The following is a 22,507-nucleotide window of genomic DNA, read 5'->3' on the forward strand; positions in this document are numbered from 1 at the left end:
AGGAGGATGCAGTACAACAGACAATTTGTCAATGTGGTGCCACCTTTGGCAAGAAGGTCCCCAATGCCAACTCCTAGGCCTGGGTAGTCTGTCTGTCCCCAATAAAGCCACTAAGACTCTACAAAAAAAAAATTAAATTAAAAAAATTTTTAAATTAAAAACCTCAAAGCACACTATAAATGTGAGCCATTATTATTATTAAATTGCAGTCATGATATCAGACAAAGAAAAAATGAACATTTAAATATCAAGAGAGATAAACAGTGAGACTATATAATGTTTAAAGGAAGCATAGATAATAAACCAGTATTAGTGCTACACATATATGTACCAACTATCATAGCATCTAAATTTATAAAAGAAAAAAACTGATGGCCAAAAACACAGTATCACAACAACTTTAGGAAACTTAATATTCCAATATCAGAGCTGGAAGAAAATATAACAGAAAGAGAAATTTAAAAAGAAATCACAAAACTGAATAAACTGTTGAAGAATTTAGCTAAAAGACATGTCATCCTTTGAATAAGAATATTAAATAAAATATATATTGCTCACTACTACATTATATCTTTACAAAAATGAACCATGTGCTAGGACACAGGAATTATAAATTTTAAAAATACTAATCATATCTTTTATGGACCATAATGTAATAAAGAAGTAATAATTAATACAGGGAACACAAACAAAAGCTATAGACCTAAATTAACACTTAATGGAATTTTAAACGTTAGTGGATCAAGGAATAAACTCTAGAAAAAAGTAATAACTATGTGAAAAAGAATATAAGACTATGTACCAAAATTTCTGGGATTCAACAAAAACAGTCCTCAGAGTGAAAAATAATATCATTCAGAATATATATCAACAAAAGGGAACAGAGTTAATAACTGAATATGTTAAAAATTAGAGAATAAACAAACCCCAAATGATCATGAGATGAAATTTTGAGAATTTCAGAAGAAGTAGATAAGATTATAGAATTAATAAACAAAACTAAGATCTAGTTCTTTGAAAAGGCTAATACAGAGGAATTAATGGCAGAGCTAGGAATTAATCTGGCTCTCTTGACTCACTGTCCAGTGCTCTTTCTACTGCCCCACATTCATTAGGAGGGGGAGTTCTTTCCCAAATTCAGATTCTGCTTTGTGTTCCAGAAGCTAATTCCCTTTCCTCTGTTTATTTCCAGGGTACTTAAACATTCAGTGGATGCAACATATGAAGAACAGGGTCCAAGCCCTGGCTTCCGGATGGAGCTGTCCATCTTCTATGTGGTCTACTTTGTTGTGTTTCCCTTTTTCTTCGTCAATATCTTTGTGGCATTGATCATCATCACCTTCCAGGAGCAGGGAGACAAAGTGATGTCAGAATGCAGCCTGGAGAAGAATGAGGTACCTTGTGAGTCCTGGCCTTCCACAGAGGAACCCTGGCAGGTGGTGAGGGGAGAGTTCCTGGCTGACATCTGGGGCTGTTGAGGAGGATTCTCTCCTACCACCTAAGCAGCACCAGGTTCTTGGTAATACTGTGTCCATGGGCCTGGGATTACAAACCATCTGTGTGTCTTGCTCTTTTTTTTAAAACCAGGGTTGATAAACAAAGAGATCGCTGGGTTTGATGACAGAAAAATCACACATTTCTCTACGTACTTATTGTTGGGTGGGAAACTTTACCTCTATAAGCATGGCATTTCCCATTCTTTGTCCACTCATGGGCATGGTCCTGCAGAGGCTGAGGGACCATGCCCTCATTGGTCATACCTCTTGACGGAGGACAGGGACACTCTAATATGGTACAGTAATGAAAGGGAATGCTTTGGTGCTCGTGGGTTCCCTACTAGGAGGCAGCCTATTTTTCTGTCTTCCAGTTTGGGGTTTTACTTTGATGAGTCTGTCAGGCAGGAAAACAAAGGCTTGGGTTGCTGAAGGAAGTAGTCTTGTGGCTAAAAATCTGATCTTCCTTTGAAGGTACTAAGGTAGAAAAGAGTACCTTTTATTTGAAGGTAGTAGTAGCTAGATTCTCCCCCTCCATATAACCTCCTTCCCTAGCCCAAGTATAGGACTTGAGTGGAATTAGAACTTGCAAGATTTAAGGCAAGCAGACTAATTAGGATCAAGATTGTGGCCTATCACCTGCCAAATGTACCTCTTTTTTTAGAGGCAGAAGAATAAAGCAAATTGGCCATGCCTTGGGTAGCACTGGCTTAAGTTATCATAGTCCTGATCCAGGTGCCCACAGTGCACTGGGGGAAGGGATCTTGTTGGTCATGGAAACACTTAATGGTCCCTCTCACTTCTGATTGTAAACTCTATGACCCAAGCTGGACTCAGAACCTTTATGTGTCTCTGGGACTTCTCCACTCCCTGGACGTCATCCATTTTGGGACCCATTCTACTTGAACAATTGTAGACCCTACAGGTTCCAGGTTATGTCTGATGGGCAACCCTGGGCATTTATGCTGAGGAACAGGGGACATAGAGCAGTCACTGTCACCACAGGAATAGCAATGTGGTATAGAAAGAGCACTGGTTTGGAAGTCAGAGGACATGAGTTCAAATTCCTGCTCTTCTATTACTTGGACAAGATCACACGGGTGGTGAGTGATACTGGGCAAATCACTTCACTCAGCTTCTGTGGTGATGACACAAGCCACATAGGGTGGTTATGAAGCTAAAAAGATAATATAACAGTAACTACAAAAATGTACAGCTTATAAAGAAATGGTAAAACACCATCGATCTAGTTAGTACAAAGGGTACTGGTCATGAGGGACAAGGCAATAGAGCTCCTTTGGGAAGCCCAGTGGTCAGGGCCCTTCAGGTCTTGACTGCCAGCAGTCTTGAGGGATAAGGGCACCACACATGCTAGGAGAGGTTTTGAGTTCTTTCTCTTCACCTTTTCAGAGGAGATGCGTTTCCCTTTGCCGCTGGCTCCTCCAAGCTCACTGTGCTGTCCCCCTCTCTCCCTGCAGAGGGCTTGCATAGACTTTGCCATCAGTGCCAAGCCCCTGACCCGTTACATGCCTCAGAACAAGCAGTCCTTCCAGTACAAGACATGGACGTTTGTGGTGTCCCCGCCCTTTGAATATTTCATCATGGCCATGATCGCCCTCAACACGGCTGTCTTGATGATGAAGGTGAGTAATCTCACATCAGTAGGGCATATGCTACTCTTAATGCTGGCCCAGCATGGGGCAGGTGACACTTTGAAGCCAAGTGAGAAATAGGGATCCCCCTGGGAAAAATGGTGCTGGAATCCCTGCTTCTGCTGACATATTAAAAGGAAATTCAATTCTAGCCAAGAGATATCTATTGTTTACTTTGAGTGATGCACACGTAAGGAAAATGAGTATTTGACCTCACTTGTCTCAGTGTTGAAGACTCAACCACTTTTCAGTGTTAATGTAGTATGGTTGAAAAACTCTGGATTAGGAGTTGGAACACCTGAGTTTGAATGCTTACTTTATCCCTAATGATTAGTATCACCTTTGGCAAGTCACTTCCCCTTTCTAGGTCTTAGTTTCCCTCTCTGTAAAGTGAGGGAATTAGATGAGATCAGAAGTTGGCAAATTGCGAGCATGGGGCTGTTTTTATCCGACCTATGAACTAAGAACGGTTTTTACATTTTAAAATAAATGAACCAAACTTCGCCCTTGTGCTGTGGTTTGCTGACCTCTAGACTAGATGGTGCAGCTATGTAATAAGAGTGGATAGAGTACTGGGCCTGAAGTTAGGAATTCATTTTCATGTGTTCAAATCCTGACTCAGGGGGCAGCTAGGTGTTGTAGTGGATAAAAGCACTGGCCCTGAATTCGGGAGGACCTAAGTACAAATCTGGCCTCAGACATTTGACACTTACTCTCTGTGTGACTGGGCAAGTCACTTAACCCCCATTGCACCTCCAAAAAAAGGAAAAAAAAGAAATCCTGCCTCAGATACTTACTGGCTGTGTGACCCTGGGAAAGTCACTTGATCCTGTTTGTCTCGGTTTCCTCACCTGTAAAATGAGCTGGAGAAGGAAATGGTAAACCATTCCAGTATCTTTGCCAGGAAAACCCCAAAGGTTTTGGGGAAACTCCCAAAAGTTTTGGAAACAACTGAAAAATGAGTAAACAGCAACAACAAGACTAGATGGTCTCTGAGATCTTTTCCAGCTCTAGTTCTTTGATCCTTTGACCCTAAGAACCTTGCTAGTGGCTGAAAGTCCAGGCAAGTTAACTTTGTATCATGTACTATGTGTACCCCCTTTCATAGCTAGACCTCTCTTCTCCTCTCCTGGCTAGTTCTATGGAGCCCCCCATGAATATGAAATGATGCTGAAGGGCTTGAACATTGTATTCACTTCGATGTTCTCTATGGAGTGTGTGCTGAAGATCATCGCCTTTGGGGTGCTGGTATGTTGTCTGTCCATCTCTTTCAACTGAACAATTTTTAAGAGCCCTATGCTCAGTGTTGGGAATAAAGGGACAAAACACGACACAGTCTGTGTCCTTAAGGAGCTTGTAGTCTCACATATTTACAAATTGATAAACTAGAAAGAGGATGGGATTTGATGTCAAAGTTCCGGCCCGGTTCCTAACTACTCCTATAATTCTGTCCAAGTCACTCAAATTCTCTGGGCTTCTGTTTCATCATCTCTAAGATGAAGAGCTTGGACTAGATGAGCCCTTAATGACCCCTAAAGTTCTAAATCTACGATCTTCTGATACTAAGTAGGATACAAAGTAGCATGTGATAAGGACAAAGATCCAAGCAAAGAGAGATCCAGGCAAAGTGTTCTAAGAAATTCATGAAAGAAGAGATCGTGTTCAATTGAAGAATCAAGGAAGGCTTCTAAAGGAAGTGGCAGGTTCTTGCTCTGGGCCTTGAGGGAAAATAAGGATCTGAAGAGGTAGAAATGTGAAAGGAGGGCATTCCAGGGGAGAGGATGGCCTTCATGGAGGTACAGGAATAGTGGGATTTGAGGGGCTTGTGATGAAGTAGAGGCAGAGAGTGTAGACTCTAAAAGTTTAACATTTGGATAGAGCACCGACCCTGGATTCAGGAGGACCTGAGTTTAAATCCGGCCTCAGACACTTAACACTTACTAGCTGTGTGACCCTGGGCAAGTCTTTTAACCTCAATTGCCTCACCAAAAAAAAAAAAAAAAGTTTAGCATTGAATGGGGAGGAGAGACATGGAATGATGGATTGAGGTGTTAACAAAGTAAGAGATAGTCTTTTTTAGGATAGGAAAATGAGAATTTTTTTTTTACCAGTGGGGAAAGAGACAATGGAAGAGAGAGAGATAGAGAGGAGAGGAGAAGAGAGGCAAGAGAGGAAGAAAGAGGGGCAGCTAGGTGGCGTAGTGGATAGAGCACCGGCCCGGGGAGTCAGGAGGACCTGAGTTCAAATCCGGCCTCAGACACTTGACATTCACTGTGTGACCCTGGGCAAGTCACTTAACCCCAATTGCCTCACAAAAAAAGAGAGAGAGAGAGAGCGAGGAAGAAAGAGGAAGAAGGAGGAGAAGGAGGGAGAAGGAGAGGAAAAAGTAGAGAGACAGATAGAAAGGGATGGTTTATGAAACAAGATCCCAGAGGTGGTTCAAAAGGATGGGATCAAAAGCAAAAGTAGACATGTTATCTTTGATTAGGAGAAGGGTCATTAATCTTCTCAGACTGAAGAAAAAAAAAGCCAAGGATGGATGAGGACAAGAAGAGGAGACATAGAGGGGTTTGTAATAGATGGCTTCAGAACATTTCAGTGAAGTATGTCTTGAGGTCAGCTGTGAGAGAAGGGGACAAAAGCAGCGGCCCAGGTTCTGAGAGTAGATAGTCTGAAACAGTCATTGTGGGATGTGTTTGATAGGGAGTCATTTTGCCAGGATTTTAAAAGATTTCTGTATAACAGTGAGGCCCAGATGAGGCTGACAGCATGGATTTATAGTGGATCCAGACTGCAAAGTTTTGTGATTCCTAAAAGTAACTAGGTAGCAAAAGCAAATACAATGAACCAGGTTTAGAAATTGTCAAGGAAGAGTAGGACGAAGGGAAAGGAGTTTAAGAGTGGAGAAGAATTGCTTATACATCTGACTTATGCCAGCCTGACTTAAAAGATTGATTCATATATGAAAGAAGGGATTTTTACTGAAAGAAGGGGTAGTAAACTAGGAAAAAGGAAGTGATAGGGACTGAAGAGATAGAGGTCACAATGTGGATAAAAAGCAAGTTTAGGAGGAATGAGGTGATGGGGTGGGAAAAGGAAAGATTGTGATCACAAAAGGGAATTGCAGAGACCAGATGTTAGAGGTGGAGTTGTTTGGGTGATGGTGATGACTAAGGGGCAACCACTGAGACCAAGTGTCTCCTGGCATTGGGAAGGTTGTTAGGAGACCAGGAAGGACCATTGACATGACTTTTGGGTTCACCTTGGATGATGGCAGGGGTTAGAGAGAATGTTGATCCAGGTGATGGTCATTAAGGTGGGAGTGGCAGTCAGTAGGTGACAGCCATGAGGATCTGAACTGGGTGGTGTCATTGCATGACATGAACTTCAGAGCTGGAGAGTTTACAGAGTGATAATAGAAGCCAGTGGGCAGTGGACATTAGGCTAACGAGGATGCTGACTCTTCTTCTTGGTCCTGGGAGTGCTGGATCATGAAAAAGAGCTGTCACCCTGGAGGCTTGCTCACCAGCCAGCATGGATTCTTCTCCAGTGCTCCCTACAGCAAGCCCAAACAAGGGCCATGTGGCTCAGCTGTAGGTAGAGGAGTTTTACCTCATTCCTCATGCCCCACCCCATCTAGGACCTCTCAGAAGAGCCTGAGTTGTTAGCATAGAGGCAAGAAACCAGAAGAGGGGGGTCCTGAAGCATGTAGGGCCCTGGCTATCACTGCAGTATAGTTCTTCTCATGACCAGGTCAGGGCTTCCTCTTCAAAATGTGGGCATTCTAATGCTAGGATATGGTTGATCAAGTATGACAGGAAACCAAGAGTTTCCTAACATATTAAAATTTAAGGTTTGGGGAGGAGCTTGGCATGATCCTTGGAAAGCCTCAGGGGAGGAGATGCCCTTGTCCAAATACCCATCCTAAATGGGTAAGTCCAACCATTAAATTAAGAATCTCCTCGTGGGCCTGCGAAGTGGTGCAGTGGATAGAATCCCAGGTCAGGAGTCAGGAAGATTCATCTTGAGTTCAAATGTGGCCTCAGACATTTATTAGCTATGTGACCCTGGACAAGTCACTTAACCTTGTTTGCCTCAGTTTCCTCATCTGTAAAATTAACTGGAGAAGGAAATGGCAAACCATTCCAACATCTTTGCCAAGAAAACCCCAAGTGGGGTCACACAGATGGACAATTTCAGTCAGATATGACTGAAACAACAACCTCTTAGGCCATTGTCTTCCAGGGATGAATTTGTGCAGTCATTTGGGATCATGTTTATGGATCTGTCCACAATTATACACTTACATGATGTCTCTAGTCAAGGGACCCTGTCCACATAAACATGCATCTTATAGGTCCTACTGTCCATGTGGTCTATTTGAAATCTGGCAATGCCTGGTAGCAACTCAAAAGCCTGTCTTTCTTGGAAGCCAGATGTGGACTCTGGTCATTTTCCAGCTTGTACTCCTGGCCAACACATTTAACCATGAATGTTTAACACTGTGGTCATGCAGAGTTCATGGTTTTGTTAGTTCTTTGCCCCATGCACCCATCCCAATGTTACTTCCTCCAGTTCCCATTTCATTCTGCAGTTTCATCATCAGTCAGACAATATTAACTGTCCTTTTTTTTTTCTTTCCTCCTAGAATTATTTCAGAGATGCCTGGAATGTTTTTGATTTTGTAACAGTATTGGGAAGTATTACTGATATTTTAGTAACAGAGATTGCGGTAAGTATGATTTCTTTTCCCTTTCTCATTGTCAGAATAAACATTTCCTTCCCAAATGTATTCTCCTTATTCCTCTGTCCCTCCCAGAGGCTCCAGGATTGGCTGTTGCTTCTTCTTCCAGAGAGGACCAGCAACCATGTGGAGCTCTCCCTTTTCAGGAAGGTTGGGGCTGCTTTCCTTTAAGAGGAGTCAGGAGCGGGAAGTTAAAGCCCAGCTTAGCTAAACAGGCTCCTAAACAAGGGTGTATATAGGCTGGTAGAAATGAATAAGAGAGCTAAGTGGCAGATTGGTGAATTTGATCAGTGCATGACCAGTCATAACAGAAGGGATTCCCAGATTTAAGGGATTAACTGGGTTGTCAAGGGGCTAATTGAGTGGCACAGTGCAGAGCTGTGAGTGGACTGGGTTCTTTTTATCTGAAGTGTCCTCAAGTCTAAGGGGACCTGAGATGCAAGAGAATAGATAAGGCAGAGTCCCATAGTGACAACTATTTGTACCTCCCAGAAGGAAGGAAGTCTTAGATCTTCTCTACCAACAGCTGAAGTCTAAGAGAGAAGTCTAGGTCAGTGGGTCAAATGCTAGATCTGAGCAAAAGGTCACATGACTGCTGGCTCAGGTTGCCTTTAGTGGCAATTGGTAGCTATCCCTAGCCTTATGAAGGGAACAGTGGCTTTCTTAGTCCTATGTCCTTTGGTCTCTGAAGGCATATCTGAGAGGGCTTTGACTGTAAACAAATGAAGCTTGTCTACTAGGCCAGTGGAAAGGCAGTACCTGTTTCCTAGCACCTGGGCTGGCTCCATCAGCAGGAGGCAGCAGATACTGAGGCAACTCCTCTCCTTCCCCAACCCCCTAAATATCTCCTACCTTCCTAATGTCAGAATGTTAGGAGCTGCCTTCATTACTTTGATTCAAGTCTTTGCTCCCTATGAAAATGTAACTACTTCTGGAAAAAACTGCATATGGGACCTTTTAAGTCATTCACACCTTAGTGTGAATGAGTTAGTGTGATTGAAAGGTTTTGTTAGGGTATGAGTATGGGAAGAACCTGAGGACACTCAGGAAGGAGAGACTATGGAGAGGAGCAGACATAGAAGTGAGGATGGTCTAAGACAGAAACTTCACTAATCCTGCCATGTTGCTTGACTCTTGGGAAGAGCAGCCCAGATCTGGGTCTAGAAGGGACATTTGAAGCAGGGTAACCTACTGGATTCTCCTCTGACCTGGGCCCATAAATCTCAAAAGCATAGAATCTTAGAGTTGGAAGACATCTCAGCTGCTATTTAGTCCAATCCATACCCAAAGGAATCCCCACTATAATATGCCAACAAGTGGTCATCCATGTTCCTCTCTGTGAGGGGCTCATGCTCCAAGCCCCGCCCCCCCTCCCCCGCAACAGCTAATCTCACTTTTAGACAGTTTTCATTACTGTGGAGTCTTTCCTGGAATCAAACCCATATTGGCCTCTTGGCAATTTCTGCTCCTTTCCTCTGGTTCGGTCACCAGAGCAGAGCAAGTCTAAGGCTCCTTCTTTGTGATAGCACATCAGAAACTTGAAGTCTTATCAGGTCTCATTTAGAGAGTTAAGATTCCCAAACAGCTTCTACCTCAAGAGCAGGGCATTTTGGATCCCTATAGACTTTAATAATTTTCTTTCTGTGTTGGGAACTGTCCATAAAAGTTTCTTGATGAGCATAGCCTCTGTGTGAACAAATGATTCCACTACTAAACTCAGCTGAGCTATGCTATGCTGGACTAACACCTCATTAGGCATAGCACCTGAGCTGGACCAAAAAAGGTCTGCTAGAGTTCTTCTCTAGTGTTCCACTCTCCAAGCTTTTTCTCTGCTTAGCTTGGGTTTTCTCCTTGACAGCAGCCAGAGTATCCATCACTTCCAGCTTCAGGCTTAATGATGCCTTCAGTTGAAGTAGGGTTATACATTTTTAGGAAAAGGTTGCAACCCTTGTCCTAATATTGGCAAAAGTCTATTCAACTCTGCTTTTTGGATAGATTCTTCTCCCCTTTCTTCCTTTTTCTTCTTTGTTTTTCCTCTTAAGAATAACATGTACAATGCAGAGAAGTATCACTGGACTTCTGTTTTTCTCAATGGCAGATAGCAGTAGGAAGCAAAAGCATATTTTTTGTTTTTTGTTTTTTTAGTGAGGCAATTGGGGTTAAGTGACTTGCCCAGGGTCATACAGCTAGTTAAGTGTTAAGTGTCTGAGGCTGGATTTGAACTCAGGTACTCCTGACTCCAGGGCCGGTGCTCTATCCATTGTGCCACCTAGCTGCTCCCAAAGCATGTTCTTTGTAACTTTATCAGTAAGTTATATATAAATAATAAGCAACCACCCTGTCATGTAAATCATTAGCTGCTATCTCAGAACACTCAACCAGATCTATGCCCCAGACAGGTGAACTTTCAAGGGCCAACCCCATTACATCTGTAAAGGTGGCAACCTCAATGCCAGAGCTAGCTTATGTTTATCTTTCTTGGGAAACTCTTTCAATTTGTTCATAGTCATTGGAAGGACAGATCTTAAGACTCTTTTCGGTAGTCTCCTCTGTACCCAGCAAAATCTAATAGGAGAGAAAGCAAAATTCTCTAATAGGAGAATCTAGCAAAATCTAAATAGGAGAGAAAGGGCTTCCATGCCAGGGGAGTTTGTGCTTTACATCTCTCCCCAGCTGTTGCAGAGAAATCCTTCAGTCCTTTGCTGTTTCTACACAAAATCAAGTAAAATTTTGATCCTATGTTGAATGATCCTTACCCTCAAATCTCAATAGTAGATAAATTTTCTGAGCTGTTTACATAATTAACTAAAAGAAGCACTTTGCTTCCAGGAGATCCTTTATTTGACTAGAGGCACACACACTATTAGTTTTTTGCTATCATCTTTCTCAATATCCCTAAGACACTGGCAGTGTAGAGCAGTGGGAACATCATTGAATTTTGAACACAGAGATCCTGAATTTGAATCTTGTCACTCCTCTTAAGACCTGCTTGACCTTTGGGAAAAATCACTTTCCTTTTTTTTTTCCCTAGGCCTCAGTTTTCTCATCTTTGAAATGAGAATATTGGACTGGATAATCTCTAAGGTGTCTTCCAGCTCTAAGTCTATGATTTTCAAAACAATTCAGAAAATGAAGGGGGCACCGAATTTACTTATCTAAGAAATCCAGGGTTAAAACAAACAAACAAATAAATGAAAAAGGCCCTATTATTTAAAGAAAACAGGGGCTGGTTTGGTATAACTTATCAAAAATAGCTATTAGGGAGCAGCTAGGTGGTACAGTGGATAAAGCACCAGCCCTGGAGTCGGGAGGACCTGAGTTCAAATCCAGCCTCAGACCCTTGACAAGTCACTTAATCCTCATTGCCCTGCCAAAAAAAGTGGCTATCAACACTGATCAGGTTCACCAAGTTAGGGGTACCATTTCCACAGGTAGAGACAGGAAGGCAGTATCTTCATGATCCTTCACGAAGGATTTATTTGAATGGAACCAGGCATGGTAGGTTCCTGATTCCTTCTATAGTCAACATGGCATAAACCTGTCTCTTCTAAGAGGTTGGGGGCACTCGAGACCCTTGGACAGAGTGGGTCCCTCCTTGGAAATCGTATGTTTATTTTGATAAAATGCAACCACCTCAAACCCTTAGCTACCAGCTCCTTTGCCTGCAGGCTCAAGTGGTTTTGCATTCATTTCCCTGCCTTGCTGAATAGAAAACAGTGACTAGTGTCCTGCATAGGGTGAAGTTATATCCTAACCTAGCGTAACACATACAGTGCAGGTGGGAAAATAACTTGGCTCAAATCTGCAGTGAGCATCATTACCCAAACTATTGAGCAGGTAAGGCCCAACTTCTGGAGTGAGTTTATTGGCAGAGGGTTGGATGAGCTTCTAAATGAGCTGGATTACTCCTTCTCTAGGCCTCTGTGAGCCTTCTCGGCCCCCCAGACTGTGGTGGTCTCATGCTGATCATTGCCTGTCCTGCCTAGAATAAGTTCCATTTCTGATAGACCCATGGCCTTGGCTGCCTGCCAGGCCTTCCTGTGGAAGGCAGATGTCCAGTCACATTGGCTGTAGATTCTGCATCCAGTACCCCAAAAGGGAATTCGTCTGGACAACTTGAGCAATGGAAGCTCTCAACACTACCCAAACCTCTATATTACCCCTAGTCCCCTGGTGAAATCCAACCTTAACTCCCTAGCCTTTCTACCCTTACCAAGTAAAGGTCAAAGAGATTCATTGTGCTGTCTCTTGGGTCTATTGTCTGTCAGGCTTCACGTCCTTTATGGAAGTAGTTTTCTTCCTTGGACAAAACCTCGCATGTCATTTTCTTCACCCAAATGTTTAACCAACTCAAGCCAATGACATCTAGCTGGGCCTGCCCCTGGGAAAGAAGAGTATATGAGAGTGTGTGTGTGGTTGTTGGGGTCAGAGGGCATGCAGAAGGAGGGTGTTCGAGCTAGGATCAAACAATCATCAAATTCCAGCAAAATTTCTTTGCTTAGAAATCAAAACATGCCATGTGCCCACAAAATGCCTTCAAGTTTGCACTACAGACAGAAATGCAAAGAATTCCCACCCAGTCCCTTGAATTTAAAGGTTCTCAAAGAAAGGTTTAGGTGTGATTCATTTTGAGGATGTGAATAATGACCCTCTACCCCCACCCCAATTAAATAATCTTCCAGTGAAGTTTTCAGAGTTTTGAGTTTTTTACTTGTCCTGATGACTCATTTTCTCTTTTGTTTTCTGTTTTGTTCCTTATTTTCCTTAACCTACCTGCTGAATCACGCCATCCAATCAACATACAATGCGAAAACCCATGTCTCCGTCTGTATGTTGTGCGCCTGCTGCTCAAAAATACCCCACTTTGTAAATAATCTTGCCAATGTCCATCCATGAAAACATCACATATAGGAAACGGTTGGTTTCATGAATTTAAACAGTTCTTACAATTTTTTGTTTTGATTTGATCGTCTTTCTGTTTACTTTTCCCCCGCTTTGGTTCTTTAAATGCAGCATTCCCTTGCACTGGCGAGGCTCAGTATGTGTGTGTCTTGCGCTGTTGTCCTGGACCCAGCTGGCTTCCTCGTGTCTTCTCTCTCTCTCTCTGGCTTGTTGGGCCTTAAAGCCCGGCAGAAGCTCCCGGCAGGCACTGGGCTCTCGGCAGCAGCTGTGCGTCTTGCTGCCTCTTTTAAAAAGGATGCCGGGAAACAACCACAGGCATTATTTTGGTCTAGACAGTGTCTAAGTAGGGGGTGGGTGGGGTTCAGCTGGCCCCTGGATTGGAAAGGACTCAAATCCTGGGAAAGACCTCAATTGCTGAAGGCTGGCTCTGGACCAGTCTGTTCAACCCTCACCATCCTGCCTGTTTACACAGCCTAGCCAGGAGGGCAGGTTTGTTCTGCCCTGTGTGTTTCTGTTGCACAATTGCTGTCAACTCCTTTAGATTGTGTTCTGGTCTCTTCTTCTGGCTTGGCCACGAGAACTTTCACCTCCACTTTGCCCAGAAACAGGAAACAGAATTCATGGAAAGGTAAAGTAGGAAATGCTGTAGGCCAGCCCTTTCTGAACTAAAGCTTCTTGGAATCGTTGGTGGACATGTCCAGTGTGTCAGAGTATCAACAGAGACTTCTCTGGGAACAGAAATCAGAAGCAAACTTGGCTGTTGTGATTCAGATGAATTGTACTGGGCTGTATCTGATGTTATAGCATCATATTGCTTTCTACATGCACTGACATACATTACTCGTGGGGGCTTGGCAGCCACATGAGACGTGACCTGGACCACTGATACCACGATAGTCTCCAACCCCCTAGAGTTATCAAATAGGGGAGGAGATACACAGGCAAGTCACCAGCTTCCATATCTCTCCTGCTTCTTCCTTGGCCTCCCTTGATCTTCTTTTAGGTGAGAATTTAATGGTCATCAACAAATACAGACATTTCAACATACAAAGAACAAGAAAGAAGATTGTATAAGAAACCGGAAAGGGGTTATAAACAGCACTTGATCTTTTCATGTCTCTGGCCAAGCGATTTCTGTTCTGCTCAGAATAGCCAGTCTTTGACCCCACCAAACCTCATATGCTTCCCCACAGGCTACAGTTACATACTCCTTGCCCTCCCTCCCACTGCTTGTATTCTACTTTCATCAGTGCTGGGCAAGGCATCATCCAGGAGGCCCCTAAGAGCCCCCAGTCTCCTGCCACAGGACTTGGAATGCAAAGTTGGGCTGAGGTCATTCATGGGCCTATGACTCTGTGGAAGGAGCATCGTAGACACTGCTGTCAGGCTCCATTATGGGGTCATTTTCCTAAATTATTCCAGGAACAGAGACATAGAATGAATGACTTTGACCCTGGCTGACTGGCCAGGCATTGGAATTCAGGCATTGGAATTCAGGATTACTATGTCCTTTTGAGAATTGTTTGTACATGTTCATTCATGCGCACATGTGTATGTGCATGTGTGTGACAAAGGTAAAGAAGAGGACTACTAAAATTTAGAAACAATTATAGTTTGGAATGAAGATGCATTTGAATGCCATGCTTGGCAGGATCCTGAAGCCAAGACCATATCCTTCTGGGTCTCATGGTGATAAATTTTCAAGAGAAAAAATTAGTTCACAAATCTTTAATGAATACCTATTGTGCAGAGGGCTCTATGCTTGATATGCTATGGGGGAAATAGATAGAAAATTCAGTTAGAATCAGTAAACAATTTATCAAGTGAGTGCTATGAGTTAATCACTGCTTGGCACTGGGGAGACCAGATAGGAATCTAGACCTGTGATTTTATTGGTATAGGGAACTCTCAAGTGATGAAACTTCCTCTATCAATGCAAGTCAGCACCTTCTCTGTAACTTATAACCTTAGAGAATTGTGTTGGGCACAGAAAAGTTGCCCAAGGTCACACAGCCAGTGTGTGTTAAGAAGTAGCCCTTGAACCTTGGTATTTTTAATTTCTAGGCCTGCTCTATCTGCTACACAATGCTAACTTTTACTAGAAATACCAGGTTAAAAGAAGGGACACAATTCCTACTCTCAAGGTACATCTATTCTCTGAGAAGAGGCAAATACAACACATACACATATAAGTATATAGTACATAGTATTATGTGATGTAAGCAAAAGGAGAGTTTCAGATAAAATGAGCTAGGAAGTACATTGCAAGCAAAGGTGGGAAATAGTATATGAAGTAGTCCAGTTTGGTTGGAATGTAGGGTATGTGAAGGGGAATGATGTGAAATAAAGCCCAAAAAGTAGGTTGGAGCCAAGTTGTAGAATGCCTTAAATGTCAGAGGTAATAGGGAGACATCAAAAGTTCTGGAGCAGACAAGTGACATCATCAGACCTGTGCCTAAGGAAGATTCTTTCAGTAGCTGTGTGAAGGAGGGGTGGAGTAGCAAGAGACTGGAGGCTGAGAAACCATTTAGGAGACTATTGCAGGAATACATGGAAGAGGTGATAAGGACCTTAATTGAGGCGATGACCATGGGAGTAAAAGGAAAACAAAAGATAGATACGAGTGGGATCATAAGGGTTCATTTGACAGAACTCAGCACATGGCAAGTATGGCAAGGAAGAAAAGGGGTCAGAGATGATTCTTAAAAGCCCTAGCTACCTTCAAAGCTCCTCTTTCTACTGTAGAAGGCCTTTCCTTCTTTGTTGCTAAATGCCTTCTCCACCCCCACCCCCAAAACTTTCTGTTTACTTGTGATGATTTTGTACTTATTTATATAGTCACACGTTATTTTCCCTGAGAGAGTGAAGGCTCCTTGAGGACAGGGATGTTTGCTTTTGGGTCCAAGGGACTTAGAAGTGGCGACTACATCGTAGGTAAGATGATTGTGGATTCCAGGCTACAGGCCTGGGTGACTGTCCTCTTTTGTGACTGCCTATTTTGTTTAAGATCTTGTGCTCAGCTGTGCTATGGGAAAGACAGGTGGCAAGGCCCCTGCCTTCTTGGGGCTCTGCTTAACTGAGGAAACAGCATGACATGAAGCAGTAGCTCAGCACAAGGTGGTGCAAGCCAGACAAGCCATAGGAAGAGTACAGAGAAATAAAGGAGCACCTTTGGTTGCATTGGTCAGGAAAGGCTTGATGGAAGAGAGGGGGCTTGAGTTAGATCTCAAATGATGAGTAGAATTTGGATAAGATGAGAGAAGGGGAGGCCACACTGGACCAGTGAGGGGAGCAAGAACAAAGAGGTTAGAATGCCCAGGGGACAAGGAGCAAACTAATCTGTTGGGATTGTAGGGTTCATTCAAAGATGGTCAGAAATAAGATTGGAAAGAATGGTTGGGGCCAGATTGGCTTGGAATGGGCCAGGCAGAGGCATATGTATTTTATCCCATATGGGGAGCCATTGCAAGTTGCTTAAGAGGAAGTGACATGGGGCAAGGCTCTGCTAATTTAAGAAGCTTCATCTAGCAGTACATGCATAATTGACTGGAAAGGGAGAGCCACACTGTTTACACTAGCCTGATCTCTTCTAGTGACTATGGGAGCGAAAAGGAAGGGCAAGACGTTGGGGAGAAAATTTAGAGGAACCAGGTGTGAATGTGGGTGACAGAGGACAGAAGTTCAGCAGATGTAATTTTCACCGGCTGAGGCTTTCCGATCAGATCTAGACCTCTGGAATAGATGGTGATGCCTCGACACTGCTGGTGTCCATTTTGGTGACCAGACTGCTCTAGAAACCAGCCTAGGACTGAGACCCCTCAGCCCTGTGGTAGCTTTTGTCACTCTTGGGAAGCCCATGGCCAGCTGGGGGTGAACTCTGTCCCCGGTTCAGGAGAGATCTTTTCTCTAGGGTAGTGACATCAGATTCACATAGGAAGAGGGAGCTAAATCCTACAGAAAAATCCCTGTGGTCTACATATTGACTTTGAAAACCACAAATTGCCATTACCTACGTTTTATTGTTTTTATTTATTTTGTTAACTATTTCCCAATTACATTTTTCCCCAATTACATTTTAATCTGTTTCTAGCTGCACTGGGGCAGTAACTGCTCCTTCTCCCTCCCCGGCTCTAGGGGTTCAACTTTGGAACCAAGGACTCAGGAAGGGGCCTGTTCTCTCCCTCTTCTGGAAAATCAGTACCTTCCCTAAGAGCATTTCAAAAGAAGAGTTTTTGTCCCTAAATTCCCACCTATATAATACTGGAAGAAGAACTCCCCAAATACTACTATGGAAATCAATTAATCAGTCATTTATTATCAATCAAACAAACATTTATTACAAGTATCTGCTAAGCAGAACTGTAGTTGGCTGTGTGCCAGGCAGCTGAGTTAAGTTCTGGGTAAATTAAGTGCTAAAATAGCCTTCTGCCCTCAGGAAGCTTACCTTCTGATGGAGGAGATAACACACATAAATGGAAGAATATGCAAGATACACACAAATCAGTTACAAGGGAACTTTGGGTGGCTGCCACTTTTTGTTTGACTAGCAACCAATGGAAATGAACAACCCCAGCAGCAATCTGTGCCCTGGACAACTGCTCTGGAGCTGGAAGCCAGGTCCCTGATCTCTTCACCATAGCTTCTTCCCTGATGATTCTGCAGAAGAGCAGAGCCCCGCTGGCTTGGATCCCTGCACCTTCTGTTCTAGCCTTGCCAGGCTACTACTACTGCTTTCTTTCCCAGGAATGAAGCTTATAGATCCCAGGAGGCAAGCAGCCTACAACTAAGCAGTTTACAGTTGTTCCATCCTGAAGCCCAAGGCCCTGTGTCTCCCTGGGTTTGCACCATAGCTCATTAGGCATGGGGCCTGCCTCACTCACTCTGAGGGAAGCTTTGACACTACTCCAGGTAGAAAATCATCCTCATCTCAAAGCCAAGGAAAGGAAGTCCCACTAGGGGCTTGTAACCACTGCATGGAGATGCTCTTGTGCAACAGAAAACAATCGGGCAGATGGAGAGCATTCATCTAAAGGAGTTTAGCCAAGCCAGAAGTGACTCAGTGGGCAGCAAGGGGACCTGTGGAATACTGTCCTGGTGTTTCCCTGCCATCCTGCATGCACGCAATTTGGAAAACTGCTAGAGCAGTTATGGATTGGAGGGAGATGCCCCAGCACCCAGCAGTGGGTGCCATGGCAGTACTCCTCCCAGCCCCAGGCTCCAGGGGCAGCTCCCGCCAGAACTCCCTACCTACTTTCTCCAGTTAGACTCTCCTGGGCTGCCTGAGGGGGCCTGTTCTTCTAAGTCCCCTTGGGAGTGTGAGTTGTGAGGTCTTGGCCTAGGAGAAGAGGAGCAAATACTAGGCTAAGAGACAGAAGTTTATGGAGGTTGAGTTCAGGGAGAATCTCAGTAGTTAGGGTTATCTTTCACCCTCTTGACTGTCTTCTCCCTAACTCCTTCCCTTTTCTCCTCCCACAGAAGATTTCCTATATGGACTTAGCTTTGAGGAACAGCTAATTTGGGGCAGGTGGTTCTGCCTTGTGGCTGCTACCAGATCTCAAATTTATTAGAAAGGTGATAAGATGCTAGATGGGTCCCACTGGCTTGGGGCAGGCTTGTCAGTATGAAATCCGGAAAGAGGGAACCTGCTTCTGCCATTTCCACCCTATATTGGGCTAAGGTGTGACCTTCCAGGAGAGACCTAGGAAAACGTTGTCTCAGCTGCAAGAGTAGAACTGTTCTGTAACCAGGGATTAGCAGATGGATAAAGAAAGAGGAATTCTGTTAGGCTATCCCGCTCTTTACAAAGTAATGGAGTCTGGCCCCTGACAGAAGGGATGAGGAGAATGTCAGAAAGCCTTTCTATTCTCTCCTCTCAGGCCCTTAGACCCCTGTAAATAGACACGTACCCTCAGCCTGAGGTTACGAACACCTTTTGGCCCATTCCCTTCTGACAATGTGGAGCAGTAGAAAGAATGAGTCTAAGGACCTGGGTTCAAATCCCAGCTGGGCTTCCAGCTACCTATATGACCTTGGACAAATTATGTCACCTTGTGGGACCTCAGTTTCTTCATCTGCAAAATGTGGAGGACAGATTAATTGGGCTTCCAGAACTAAACATGTGATCCCATGATTCACTCTGCCTGGAGGCTCTTCTCCCCCACCCTTCAGGAAAAAGAGTTTGTCCTCCTTTGTGTCACTGATGCCCAACACTATAGATGACCATAGTAACCGACATTTAAATGGTGTTTTAAAGTGCATTACAGGGGCAGCTAGATGGCGCAGTGGATAGAGCACCAGCCCCAGAGTCAGGAGGACCTGAGTTCAAATCCGACCTTAGATACTTACTAGCTGTGTGACCCTGGGTAAGTCACTTAACCCCAATTGCCTCACAAAAAAAGTACATTACATACATTTTCTCCTTTGAGCCTCTCAACAATGTTGTGAGATAATCTATCTATGTCAGTTATTACTCTTCTCCACATTGCAGATAGTGGAGATGAATGGACTTGCCCTTGGTCACACAGCTAGTCCTGCATCTTAAATTCTTCTCTCCCTCTCTTGGGTTCCCAGAGAGCCTGTGGTCAGCAAAGGAGCAAACAACACTTTACCAAAAGTCTTCAGAGGAAATTAGAAATATATACCCATTTCCTAGAACCTAGTGATTCTTCAAAGAAGGGGGATTAGCAAAAGCAGAGAAAGAAATAGCCCGATGAGCCCAGAGACACTGCAGGTGTCTCTGTTGGAGGTGTGGTTCACAGGGCCTTTCTCCTTTCTCTGGTGCCCTGGGGTCCCAGGAAGCTCTGTGAGGAGGGAGGCCTGGGTTCTGCCTGTAGGGAGAGCCCAGGAGAGTCTATACTTCCCTGGCATCTGCTTCCCACTGCACTGCCTGCTTCTGTGGCCGCCAGGGAGCTCGGCCCCTCTGTCGCCGTTTCATTCAACACCCTTGTGTTTGTCTCTTTTCTCTTTATTTGATGACTGAGTCTGACATACGGTAGTTGTGTCAATCTAAGCTGCTTTTGCATATTATGTGTATATTTATATGTATTTTTTTCAATCAAAGCAACACACTCAGACTGGTATGTGCATGGACCTGATCAGGCAGGGCCGGCACTAGCCCGACACAACACCCACTGGTTTCCCCTGCACTGATGCTTAAAGGGGCCATCCCAGGAACTGGGCACAAACTAATACATTCCAATTCGAGGAAAGTTTGGGTGAGACTCACCCAAGGGGATACCCTGTGGTCAAAGGAGGCTTGAGGAAAGAAAGAGCTGGGAAGGTGCTCGGACCTGACAGCTCCTCTCTGGGAAGCCCTGGCTGGACGGGGCCTTCCTGGTGTCCCTCTGTCCCTGCTGCTGTGATTCCCTGATTACTGGGGGCTCGAGTTCTTGGGGTGAGGGACGGGTGCCTTTTCCACTCAAGCCACCTATAGAGCAGAGAAACATGTTCATGTCTGTTTCTGTTTTGGAAAGGTGAGCTACATGTATTCTGCCCTCCCTGAAAAGTCACCAAAGTCCCAGGTCAAGAGCCTTTGCCGTACCTCAAGGGGAATAACTCTGAACTCTTAAGAAGGCGATGGGCACCTTGAGTGGTCCCGGCTGAGGAACATGCCCGGTGTCCACTGGGTAAAATGCCCTGCTTCTCAATCGGAGGTTCCCTGCTCGGTCCCCTCGGGTAAGGGAGGGACAAGTGCTCCTCTGGGGCACCCTCTGTCGAGGCTGGCCAGATGCACATCGGGGATTGGCCTCTCCTGTGGAGCTCTGCTTTGGCAAGTGGGCAGCCCTGCCAGGCAACTGGGCCCCTTCTTGGCTAAGCACCGCAGGAGACCCCAATCTCGATCACTGATGCAAGGCTGCAGGAGACCCCCTCCCTCTAGGGCCCTGTCCTGCCCTCCAAGGCCAGCCAATGAGCTGGCTTTAGAAAAGGCCTGCCCAGGCCCAGGATGGTGTGTCCAGGACTGATCATTCTCTCCTGCCCTGGTGAAGGGAGGGCCCTGGAGTGGAATGGGGTTTTCTCTGATTTGCTGCATGTGAGATGATTTGCAATGACGAGTTTTTCTTTTGGAAGGTTTTCTGGTGGCCGATTGCTGCTTAGACCGTGAAGCGGTAATTTTTTATTTTATTTTTTAACCTCTTTTTTTAACCCTTTTTCTTTGGGGTGGCAGGTGGCATGGGTGGGGGTGTTCTCATGGGGGTAAGTTTCCAAAGGTCAGAGAAAGTTCTTTCGTCTTTGCAGAACAACTTCATAAATCTCAGCTTCTTGCGGCTTTTCCGGGCAGCCCGACTCATCAAGCTGCTTCGCCAGGGCTATACCATCCGAATTCTCCTGTGGACCTTTGTTCAGTCCTTCAAGGTGAGTGAGGGGAGGCTGCTGTGCCAGGCAATGAAGAGACACTGTGGTGGAGTAGATAGCTGAATTTGGAGTCAGGAGAACTGGCATTCAGAACTCACCTCCACCACTCAAACTAACTGTATGAGCATGGGTAAGTGCTTTAATCTCTCTGATTTTCTCATCTGTAAAATGGGATTAATAAGACCTCTACCTCATGAGAGTGTTTGTGAGGCTTAAATATGATAACGTACGCCAAGAACTTTGATTCCTTTAAAGTCATATCAATGTAGGCTATTATTGTTAGTTATTATTAGAGAGGAAGAAGAAAGCAGGGAGTATTTCCCTTAAACTAGAAGTGGGTCTAGTCCTTGGTCTGGGACCAAGCAGCAGTGGACCACAAAGGGTCCCCTTCCCCATCCAGGGCCAGGGAGGGAGCAAGTAGCAACTGCTTCTTCTGCTTGGTATGTGCTGCTCCAAGTCACTGTCCCTTTGTAAGCATCACCCAGGCCCCACCTCCTGGGACTATACTGTCATATTCCTGGCCTTTGTGTGAAGTTAAGCCCTTTATCCTCTATCTCTCTCTTCTCACACATGAGAATCTGGGAAACATTTCCTAGGACAAACACAGGACATGTCATGCTGGTTCTGTAGCCTCTGATAGAGGCACCAAGGGACCACACTGAAGCCATATACGGGTCTGGTGACAAGGCTAGTGGACCAGGTATCAACGAATCTGTGTTCTAGTCAGGATGTGCTGGCAAATGTTTAACAACTAGCTTCCCCCTCCCAAATGTACACAGGACACACTTGTAGGTTTAATCCGTGTTATTAACATTTTCTCCATCACTTTCTTAAATCTAGATAATGAACAAAGCAATACATCAAGCCCTGGTTTGTAGCATTTATTGATATCTGAAGTATAAATGTTCAGAACACTGAAAATTTGACAGCTGGCTGGAGAGCTGACTCTAGCATACCCCTAGTTTTGTCTCTTTTTCATTGTGTGATCTTGGGCAAATCACTTAACTGGAATCAACCTCAGCTTCCTGATCACACAAATGAGAAATTCAGGCAGCCGTGTCAAGAAGACCTGAGTTCAAGTCTTGGTTCCTTTACTTATTAGCTCACAGACTCTTTAAAGCCAGAGGAGCCTCAGAGCGTTTTTAGGATTTATCTAGTCCATTATACAAAGGAGGAAGCAGGTCTAGAGAAATCTAATGACTTGACCAAGGTCATACAGGAAGGAATTAGTATAGTTGAAATTTGAATACAGGTCCTCTGAAGCCAAGTGGTCTATCTAAGAAACCACACTGACTCCATGGTGCGATCTGAGGAATAGCTTTACCTACCTTAGGGTTGTTGTGAAGAAGGTGCTTAATAAATGG

At 44.4% G+C, this 22,507-nt stretch overlaps 1 protein-coding gene across 6 annotated transcripts in view; it reads left to right on the top strand.

Annotated features, from left to right (window-relative positions):
• Nucleotides 1-22,507, top strand: part of LOC122740281 (voltage-dependent N-type calcium channel subunit alpha-1B-like) — a 225,947-nt gene that overhangs the window by 148,189 nt on the left and 55,251 nt on the right. For all 6 annotated transcript variants that reach the window (XM_043982276.1, XM_043982270.1, XM_043982274.1 and 3 more), the window contains 6 exons: nucleotides 1,193-1,394; nucleotides 2,972-3,136; nucleotides 4,283-4,393; nucleotides 7,794-7,877; nucleotides 12,801-12,806; nucleotides 21,027-21,143. In XM_043982276.1, the coding sequence (XP_043838211.1) occupies nucleotides 1,193-1,394; nucleotides 2,972-3,136; nucleotides 4,283-4,393; nucleotides 7,794-7,877; nucleotides 12,801-12,806; nucleotides 21,027-21,143 (685 nt within the window). The remainder of the gene's footprint in view (nucleotides 1-1,192; nucleotides 1,395-2,971; nucleotides 3,137-4,282; nucleotides 4,394-7,793; nucleotides 7,878-12,800; nucleotides 12,807-21,026; nucleotides 21,144-22,507) is intronic.

Source organism: Dromiciops gliroides, chromosome 2 (assembly GCF_019393635.1).
Source record: "Dromiciops gliroides isolate mDroGli1 chromosome 2, mDroGli1.pri, whole genome shotgun sequence".
NCBI lineage: Eukaryota > Metazoa > Chordata > Mammalia > Microbiotheria > Microbiotheriidae > Dromiciops > Dromiciops gliroides.